The following is a 10,965-nucleotide window of genomic DNA, read 5'->3' on the forward strand; positions in this document are numbered from 1 at the left end:
TAAACATATTTATTTATATATAAATGTCAAATTAAATTAAAGAGCACATTACAGCCGCTATCAGATACAATAACGGCGTCCAATTTATTAGTTACGGATTTCTCTAGAGCATCAATTTTTGGGATATCAATTTGGCAAGCTGTAGCCTCAATATGTCACGAAAGGGCGTAATCCAAAGGGTTTGCATCGAGTGAGTATGGCGGTTACAAGTTCTTGGGTCAGAAGACCAGAAATTTCCTGATAAGTCTTTTAAAATATTGGGCCTTGTTAAAGGTGTAGGCCAGATAACTATCCGGTTGAGAAACAACTTTTCATCGAGGAACCTCTCCTGAAACAATGGAATGATTGTTTTTTTGGCCAAAAGTACCCGGACATAACTCGAATATCACGTTCAAATGCTACTTTCTCTATGAAGAGTGCAAATTTTGAGCACTTTACTTGATAGGTTTGTTTGTATGCAAGTTGCACAGGTTGTCTTTAAACTGGAAAATAATGTATCCCCGTTGCTTAAATAAATCTGAAAAAATTTCCAGCCCCCTGTTATAAAAAGTAGTTACAATAATATAATAATATATTCGTTACATAATCCAAAGTGTTTACAAATCTGTATTATTGTATCTCAGTAATAATTAAGTTACAGAAAACTAATTTATCCTTATACACGTAATTTCTCATAACAGGGCATTTAATTTTTTGATTCCTAAAGAGTTAGAAAAACAGAACTACTGACAAATATTTGCAGTCATCCTGAAATTCCTTTCTTGGTTTCCTAAGAGAATACAGTTTGAAAACTACTAGTTTTGAGCCTTTTTTTGTTATTTCTAACATTTTATGGTCTTTAAATTTATAAAGACTATACAACTTAGTCTGAATTTTCATATTTTTGAAATTAGAATCTGTGAACCAAAAATTGGTTTTTCATTTTTATTTATAATGATATCTTTGAGTTTTTACTTAAAAAATATATATTTTTTTAAATTATAAACTAAGAGATTAACTGTTTTTGTGGATGTTTATAAAACAAATTTAAAGATCTTCTTCATAGCACAACTAAAATTAGAATTTTATTAAAACAAAAAAAAAAAAAAACTAAATGGCACTTTTCCCCTCGTTAAAAACACTGGAAGGATGATAAATAAGAAATTTGCATTTTTCCAACAATTTAATGAACTATTTATGTATACAATTGCATCCTTGAAGTTTTTGAGCAGAAAACTTGTCAAACTACTGAAAACCCCGTTTTTATCAGAGTCATAGCCGATACCTATCTCAATTCCCCATATGATAAAAGACATTTAATCAACAAACAATCGGGATTGATAAAAATAATAGTTATTTCACACATTAAAATAATATGCCTGTTTTCATGAATTGGCTTGTTTTATTAGAGGGGGGCCCCTCCCTCAATAGATTTATAAAATGGTTCGTTATTATGATCGTTTCCTTTTGAAACAGTTCCTATTACGTAAAGGATCAATAAAGTCAAATTGGCGTTCTATATCCAACATATGAGTACATATTATATTGAGCCACATTAGTGAAATAATAAATATTAATAGCAGAGCTATGTGGGGGGTAGTTTTCTAACATTTATACAATATATGTATGTTTCGGTTTTTATAGAAGAAGATATATATATATATATATATAGGGTTATGAAAACATAACCAATCAAAGGATGGTTTAAATTATCTACCTTCAACTTTCGTGACGTTGTGAGCATTATAACGAAAATATACTTATAACTATCCAAGAAAGGTTTTTGATTTGTGGTCACATTAATAAAAAGTATAATTTTATTATACTTTTTTTAATTTAAAAAAAAAGCATGAAAAGGTTCAATTGCCCATAATTTGTAATATATGAAATGAGAGATACAAAAAAGAAAAAATCATTTTTTTTTTCATATACAATTCCCTCAAAAGTGCACATACAAAAAAACAACTTTTTATTATAACATGCATGTTCAATGACAAGTTCAACAAGGAGCAAGGTAGGTAATACTTCAGCTGGGGGCATTTTTGAATAAGATTTCTTTCAGCCTTCTTAGAGAGTGTGATTGCAGGGGATAAATAAATCGTTAAGGGGGGATACAATTGCAAAGTATTGATGGATGTGACACCTTTCCCTTGCATCTTTGATTCTGTAGCAGATAAAATGGTGTAGTCAATTAGAAGTGGGTAATTAAAGATGCATTAATGAACCGTTTTGGTTCATTTTACGATAGATTTTAATTGCATAGTAAGAACAAATACGGGAATACGTATGGTGTTTTTTTCTTGTTCAAACAATAGTTGAAAAAAGTGTTGGCCAGTGTACTGCCACAATGGTGGTACCGAGGTCAGTCTAAGTGGAAATGAAATGGCGTTCGCCTTTAGAAAAATGTAATTTAAGATGCTATAATATAACATTTCTGTTCATTTTACGATGTCTTTTAATGGGAAAATATGAACAATTGTGGGAATACTTATGGTGTGTGGTTTCTCGTTCAAACATTAGTGGGCAAATGTGATATTACGGTTGGTACAACAGTATCATAGTGGTACCGGGATCTAGTACGTGGTAAAGTGTTGTCTTTTTTTTTTGGGGGAGGTTTATATTTCTATTATAATTTTCTGACTAGTATCCCATTATTTTCGACAGAAATTTCATCTTTTCCGACTCGAATAAGAGTACTTATTTTTTGTAAAATGAAATATGGGAATTTCATTTCTTAATTTCCCTTTTCTAAAAAGTTTAAACCTATTTTAAGATACTCTTACAACAATGTGATAATATTTTATTTAATGTCTTTAAGTTATTTCGAATTTATTTCAATTTTTTAAAAAGTGATTCCCCTTTTGCACAACCTGACGTGAAACTGGACCTAACCGGGATATTGACACATTGAAATTCGTACTTTACTAAATTTGTATTGGAGCTGATACTTCCAAAACCAAAAATTATGTCATAAGAATATATAAATAACCTCTTCATTATCTATCAAGTTTTTGGATATTTTTTTAAACTGCAGAGAAGAATCTAAACCACTTTTCTAAATGGTAGACACGTAGACATTGATGTGCTTCTTGAGAAAATAAAAATACACTCAAAACTTCTAATTACGAGTCCTACTTACAAAAAAAGTGCAGTTATTTCTTTCTTAAAGATTTGTTCAGATTCAACATTTCTTTATGAGTTTAAGAAACAGGCCTTGTTTTACTGTGAGCGAGGCCGAGGGCATGGACAAATATGCAGGGCTTTTTTTTCTTAAATTTGAATTTAATATCTAATGTTATTTTTTATGAAGAATAAATTTCGAACCTTTTTTTAAAGCAATTAAAAAACATAGTTTTTTAGAAAACAATTTCGAACGAGATTGGTTTTATCGGGATTCAAGGTCCTTTATTTAAAATAATTAAGAAGGGTATATATGGTCCGTCAGCACAAAACCAAGCAAGAATTATTTTTCTCAAAATTGAGTGTGGATTATATTTGTATTCATCGACAAATTATAGTCAATTTTAACAACAAATAAAACTTATTAGCCCTTGGGATGGGCCATTTAGGCTACACTAACAGTATTCAAAATTGATCATCATATGAAAGAAGAAAAATTATCAATTTATTATAAAAAACATATCGAGACCAATAAAAATGTATCTTAATCCAAACTAAGTTTTTGTACATTTAAAATTCTTGGAAATCTTAACTCATAACCACAAATTGGAATAACAAGCCTGTAACTGACTTAAATATGCCTATAAAATAATGTATCATGTACATCTATATGAAGAAAAAATGAAAATAGGATTTTCTCCTTTTCTTCATTTGATTAATAAGTTTTTTTTTTTTTTATAGAAAACATACTATTTTTTCCAAATGGTCCCATAAACCTGCCCCTGCCTAGTAAGCCCAAATATTATAATGATAAAAATTCAAAGATTCAATTATTGATAAGAATTCCTTTATTTTGTAAAATTTCTTAGAAAATTATGATTTTTAAAACTTCCTTCTTTAATTAAAAAATATTTATTAATGGACAAACACTTGAAGAGATGGTGGTATCATTGTTGTTGTCGTCGTTGTGGTTTGGTTGTTGGTGACTTTCGTACAGAGTAGTACCACAAATAGGTAAATCATAATAATACATTTATTATATGTAATTAAAATAATGATAATTGCTCTTGACAATTCATTAATTATGCTTTATATTGTAATATCACAGAATTCAAACTAATATTGATAATAAGAACGAAAGAGGGAAAAAAAAGGAAAAATTCCATTCACGTTTTGGGGAAAAAAAATATATAGTTTTATGTATATATATTAAGTGTTTAACTGTGTAATTAACAACGGGCATGCTTGTTTATACAAAAAGAAGTGGAGGCAAGGGGGAAGTTCTTACTAAACAGATAGATAAATAATCTATAAGTACTTTTCTTGGGGACTAAAGAAAAGAAAAGAAAAGTTAAAAAAAAAAAAAAATGGGAGAAAAAGAGAGAGAAAAAGAAAGTTTATCATAATAAAATAAAATAAGGTTATATAAAATAAAAATATTTGAAAGACTTTAAAATATATATGTATGGATATATATATAATATTTTTTGTTTTCTGAAAAATCACAAAAAGGGTTTTTTTTACGATAAAAAAAAATTAATAAAAAAAACGGAAAAACAAAAAAACTTATATTAATAAAATATGAAAGATCATTCTTCTTCAAAGGATTGAAAGTGATCGGGTATCTCCAGTATGGCTTGTTGCAAAATATCCAACTTTTTTTCAGGTTGCTGTGGCTTGGGTGTTGGCTGAGCCGCCGTTGGTACGTTTAGAACTGGAGTTGGTACAACAAATAGGGTGGAATTAGAATTGGACTGAATGATGGAAGGTCCACCATGTGGGGCTTGGGATTGTTGTGGTATAAGGACGGGGCTCTGGGGAATGAAGAGAGGTTGTTGCGGCATCAGAATCCCATCCCCCCCTTGTCTCAGAAATAAATTAGCTCCTGGAGCAGGATTTGTTACAAGGTAGAATGAACCATTTGGTCCTTGTGCAAGATAGGATACCACACCCTGAGGTGCTGGTTGGGGAGGGAGTATGATACTTGATGGAGCAAGGATGGTTCTTGAATTGGGGCCTGCTGTGGCAGGTATGGTCAGAGGTCGAGCTTGCTGCAGCTGTTGCTGGGGAGGTGCAGGCTTTAGGCCCACAATCACAACATCGTCATCTCCCCCTACGTTAGGTATATTGCCAACATGGTTTATCCGTGGGGCTAATTTGGGGTATTGTTTCACAAGGCCTTCCGTTTTTAAGGAAGGGCTTACGGCAATTGGGATGATAGGGGCCGGTGTATTGGGTAGAGGCTCGTTTAGACATGGATGTCGTCTCCGTATATGTTCTTTAAGTTTACCAAGAGAGAAAAAGCCAGAATTGCAGGTTTGGCACTTATAAGGACGCTCTCCAGAATGTTGAAAGACATGGCGAACTAAAGAGTTTTTGTGTCGAAATGTAAGCGGGCAAGTTGAACACCTAAATTCCTTATCAGCTCGATGTACCTTTAAAGTAATGATATTGTAAATACACAGATACTGACGCTTTAAATAAAGTACAAAACTTACCCTCATATGAACATGAATGTCGGTAACTTCAGCTTCACAAATCTTGCACTCATAATCTTTTTCTCCGGTATGGAACTTTCGATCATGTTTGAGCATTTTTGCCAAAGAATAGAACTTGGCAAAACAATCTGGACAAACATAGAACATGTCTTCTTCTGTTCCTGCATGCGTCCTTTTATGACGCTCCATTCTTTTGGGTTTTCTAGTCCAAAAATGGCAATTTTTTGTTTGACAGTAGAGCCACTCATCTTCAGGATCCTTTTCAAGAAGCATCTTAGATTTTATCAGGGAGGTCTCTGACTCATTCACCCCTTTCTCTTCTTTAAGTTGCTCAGAAGCTTCAATTTTTATCACAGGTGGTTGCTCGTTATGAGTGTTATTGGTCTGTTCCTGCGGTAGAACAGTTGGGAGATCAGCAAGGAGGTCCACTAGCTCCTCTTTGCTCTCTTCATTATCCTTCAAAGGCTCTTCCACATTCGTTTCCTTATCACAAGGCTCAGGTGAATCATGGCGATGAAGTGTAGGTGGGGGAGGCGTTACTGAGGGTGGAGGGGGTGTCTGCCCCTCAAGTGTGACCTCATTCACTCTTATTCCCTTATTATTATCGTCCTCATCATCCTCACCTTCATCCTCTTCATTTGAATACATCACTACATTGTCAGCTCCTTCGGCAGCAGCTGCTTTTAGAGCCAAATCTCGAAAACTAAGCAGGGATGCATTGTTCTTCCCAAAGGAGTTTATATCATTGTCACAACCCTTCCTACTGGAAGTAGGCACCTCATAGACTTGTCTCTCCAATACAGGACACTCAAAGGTTGAAGAGGATTTACTTTCCTCGTCGTGACCCTCAGGTATTCCCGAAGGATCCTTTATCTTGAACTCATCACTCTCATAACTATTGGATATTCTTACAATCTTGAGTGGATTAACTGATTTCCCATAGTCATTTTTGTCAGAGACGATACTGGACAGGACTGAATCTTCCATTGCATCCACAAAATGTTTGGAGATGGAGTCTGGATCGTTGATAAAAGAAGATGAATTGGTTATTGTTGGAGTTTCACAGCGCTTACGTTTCTTACTTCCACCACACTTGCAGAGCTTTTTCTTCTTTCTCTTGTGCTTCTTTTTCTTGTGGTGATGATGGTGAGAAGAATTATTCTTTTTAGTCGAGAGAGATGACATTTTGAAGTTCTCTAGAGAAGAAAAATCCTGCTCTGGTGTTATTTCTTCCTTCTCCAGAAATCCTTCTACTGCTGCTCCCACCAAGGACTGATCTGCATCATTGATCATATCCTTAGTATAACACAAAATATCACTACTTTTGAGATTGGACTCCTCCATGGCTGCTGCTGCTAGTGGTGGCGGCATGGTCTGCTGCTCTCCTGAATAAGCAGACTCTTCTTCCAGGGTTTCAAAGTCAATACAGCCAATATTTTCCTGCTCCCCCATTTGCGGCGGCAATGATGAATGAAAATCATCATCTATCACAGACTGATTTTGGTTCTTGCTGTTATTGTTATTATTATTAAGTGTTTGGATTCCCTCAAAATCCTCTTCTTCATCACTTCCGTCTTCTTCTTCATCACCAAAAGAGGACCGGATTTTGTTCATGGGGATTTTAACCACAACTCGCGGTTCCACAACACCCACAGATCTTTGAATGGGTTGTACAGCAGCCACAGTTTTAGAGGACTTTTTCTGCTGACATCCATTGCTGTTGCTGAATGTGCTGCTGTTGTTGTTGCTTTCAGTGGCTCTGAAAATGAAATGATAGGAGTGATTAATAAATGATTTACTCTTTGGATGTGGTGGGTTGAGTTATGAAGCAATGAGAGCTACTAATACTAATATCCCTTTCAACGCAGTCTCCGGAAAAGAAAAAAGAAACGAGAGAGTGAAAGAGGGAGGGGGGCTAACTTATTGCAGTATTTGTATAACCCCCATACGTACATAATCCTCAATGTGTCTACACATCATCACTGAAGTGACTAACCTAGTACATACATATATACATACTATGTTACTATGTATATAAGTATGCATTAGGAGAAGAACATTTCAGCTGCTTTAAATGTATTTGGGTGATAAAAAAACACAATAATAATATTACAAACAACTTAATGAGATGCGCATTTAAAATGAGTGTAGAATGAATAAAGATATATGTTCGTTCTTACTTTAAGGTCTCTTGGTGGTGCAGAGACGGTTGCTGCTGCTGAAATTGTGGCGGCTGCTCCTGTTGCTGCTGTTGAAGCTGGGGCTGTTGTTGTTGACTGTGCATTTCACAGTTTTTGCATTCCTTGTTGAGATTTGGCGTTCCACAATGATCACAAGAGAGAAGGGATGAGGGTGCCTCATCCATGAGTGCAGAGTACTCAGTGCCATAATTAGATGTATCAAATTGAGCTTCATCAATTGAGTTGAGAACTTGATCAACTATCACAGAGAGATCCTCAGATGAGTGAAAGTCATCTTCAGGATGATGAGGCGGGTTATTATGGACAAAGGATGAGTGATCATAGGTTGACGATCCTCCAGAAGATTGGGTTGCATAACTATTGGCATCCATGTATCCATGATGATGATGATTGTTGCTATTATTTCCAGGATTATTACTTCCGTGCATGGCATAATCCGCGTTGTTGGAATAATAGGGATTCCCCGACGACGCACCCTGGTTGTTATTCGGAGTGGGGGTAGTTGTGTTGTAGTAGTAATTGTCCGCACTGTAGTTTGGCTGCTGCTGTTGCTGAGTAGCTTGCTGTTGTTGAGGGGGATTCTGGATTGTCGGATTATAGTACGAGATAGCAGAGGAGGGCGTGGAGTATCCATCCCCCGCGAATCCAGAGTCTGTTGATTGCTGACTCGGACTGCTACTACTTTGACCATCACTGAAAGAGGTGGACTCCAAATAAGATTGAAGCACCGTGTTTAGGTCCTCTTCATCCTCCAAATGACCACTACTATTACCACCTCCTTCATCTTCTCCTAATCCTTCGAAATAGGTGGTGGGACTTGTGTAATCCTGTGGGGAGGTATAGGGAGTTCGGAGTCCTCCCACGGGGCCGGAACCTGTCCCGTTTTGGTATAAGGTCCTGAAAGTAAGATCCCATTATTTTAGATACATAAAATTTACAAAAGCTTATTAAAAAAAATATTTAAAATCTAGTAGCAATTGCCAATTGTTTTAATTTCTTTGAGCCTCTTACCTTTTCTTGCACCATGAAATGGATTTGTTATTCTCTTGCTGCTGTTGCGGTTGTTGTTGTGATAAGTTACTGCTGTTGCTATACTGTATGTGATGCATTTCGGTTGATTTAATTTAGCTTCGATAATTATTTATTATCCTTACGAAATAAATAATTACATACATTAATATCAATTCAAATTAATAGGTGTATGTATATAAACTTTTTTTTTTTTTGGTATGAAGATATCACCATACACTCACACTAATTTAATCACCATTATTATAGTATCTCTAAAACCACGGCACCACTAGCATGTACATCATTTTCAATTTCATCGCTGTACAATAAACTAACCACTATTTTTATTCTATTAATCAAATGCACTACCCCTTACCGGAGCGACACAAATTTCCAACTAAAATCCCTCTCTTGAAAAAAACACGGAGCGCAAAACATAAAAATAAAAATAGACGGACGACGACAATGAGTAGATGGCAGCGTCTGGCAGACTCCGGCTAGTTTAATAAGTCCTCTCCGTTGAGCGCTCTAATATTTCCACTGTAGTAGATCAAAAAGAGCGCGCTTAATTTTTAAACGACTCTACGCTCCCCTCTTCATCCGCCATTTTAATTAATAAAAAAAATACTTTTTACCGGGATTTATTTATTGATTCTTACGTTACGTTACGAAAATGCATAATAGTAGTACATAGTACTTAAAAGTAGAATAATCTTTTAATATAATATTATGTACATAATATATATTATGATTACAATATGTAAAACGTCTTCTTTCCTTTATATAGAAAGAAAAGAGGGAGAGATGAGTTTGCCTAACCCAAGTACATGAGAAGAAGGTAAATGAACTTTTGTAAGATATTATGAGTGTGTTTATTATGTATATATTATTGCAAATAATATTCTCTCTATCTGTGGGTCAAATCACTCATAAATAAGCTCACTTTATAAATAATTATTATGACTCTTTCCTTTTTTAGTAGTACGTAAAGAAGAAACAAAAAATAGAGAGGGGGGGGGGAGAAAGAGAGAAAAAAAGGAGAAGGAAGAAAAAAGAAAAGGAAAAATGTAATCAATGTCAATGTAATTAGGGATTTATGGATTAATTTCATGATCCTTTCTGAGGTTTTTATTATTATCTTTATCGATTTGACTCTTAATTAAATAAATACACAAAGTACATCACTAATTCCCTCTAAATTCTTCTTTTTATCTAGAAGAGTAAATGCATTAAAGGGAGACAAAATGACTATTAAGATTTAATAATCATATAAATGTAATAATAATTTCGCAAAACAGAGGTTTTTTTTTATAGAAAAAAAGGGAAGGGAAAAAGAGAAGGAGCACTATGAGAAGAAGAAGAAAAACCGTGTGACGCATAAAGAAACATAATTTAACTATGATTAAGCACATCAAAATCTCCTTTTTACAATTATTATTTTATTGTTATTATTAAACTTCTTCATGCTGCTCTCTAAGTAAGAAAAGAGAAAATAATATACATACTACAACATAATATCTCGTTTTTGAATTTTCTTTTCTTTTTTTCCCTCTCTCTCTAAATCTTCCTTTCTCTCTTTCCTTCTCCCTTTTTTTCTCTTCATCTTCTTCTATTAATGTAATAATTTATGGTGTCATTTGACAAGTTTTAATTTTACATATATCATGTTGTTGTTGTTATGTTCCATTACGTATTTAATACTCCTTATGCATTGTTATTTTTTTATTATTATTTTGTTAGAATGTTAATTTCCTCTTTAACTCCATTGAATTACACACATTTATTATACATAAATGATTATGATATTATCAATTGCGATATGTATAATTGTATAAGAAACTTGGCTGTTAAATTAGTACTTAACTGCTCTTGATAGGTTGTTTGACTTATTTATTTCCTTCTTTTCATATGTATTATATTAATAGGATGATCAACCGTTCTATTTTCTCTGAATATGCAAAAAAAACCAAAAAACTTCCAGCCTAGGTGTCCGCGACTTTTAAATATAAGTATGAAATGTCTGGAATTATAACAGACAAACAGTGCATATTGGATATCGACTTAAATCGATAATAAAATCCGGCACTTTTGGGAGAAGTTATTCTTTTGAACTCAATGTACGTAAGTTCGATCCCCAGTATATTATTTACATGGAC

The 10,965-nt window shown here is 34.0% G+C and overlaps 1 protein-coding gene across 1 annotated transcript; it reads right to left on the bottom strand.

Annotated features, from left to right (window-relative positions):
- Positions 1-3,929: 3,929 nt before the first annotated feature.
- On the bottom strand, positions 3,930-9,220 carry LOC121122394 (uncharacterized). Its single transcript, XM_040717370.2, has 4 exons — positions 8,810-9,220; positions 7,778-8,695; positions 5,598-7,356; positions 3,930-5,534 (listed from the first exon to the last, which is right to left on the bottom strand). The coding sequence occupies exons 1-4, from the start codon at positions 8,905-8,907 to the stop codon at positions 4,689-4,691; spliced, it is 3,621 nt and encodes a 1,206-aa protein (XP_040573304.1). The 5' UTR covers positions 8,908-9,220; the 3' UTR covers positions 3,930-4,688.
- Between the last annotated feature and the right edge of the window lie 1,745 nt (positions 9,221-10,965).

The sequence above is a fragment of the Lepeophtheirus salmonis genome, chromosome 8, assembly GCF_016086655.4.
Source record: "Lepeophtheirus salmonis chromosome 8, UVic_Lsal_1.4, whole genome shotgun sequence".
Classification (NCBI taxonomy): domain Eukaryota; kingdom Metazoa; phylum Arthropoda; class Copepoda; order Siphonostomatoida; family Caligidae; genus Lepeophtheirus; species Lepeophtheirus salmonis.

Excerpts from the sequence above, each read along its gene's own strand:
- LOC121122394 (XM_040717370.2), bottom strand. The coding sequence starts at position 8,907 with ATGCATCACATACAGTATAGCAACAGCAGTAACTTATCACAACAACAA. Across the intron at positions 8,696-8,809 it reads ATTTCATGGTGCAAGAAAAG|GACCTTATACCAAAACGGGA; the intron begins GTAAGAGGCTCA and ends TCTTACTTTCAG. Across the intron at positions 7,357-7,777 it reads CACCACCAAGAGACCTTAAA|AGCCACTGAAAGCAACAACA; the intron begins GTAAGAACGAAC and ends TTTCATTTTCAG.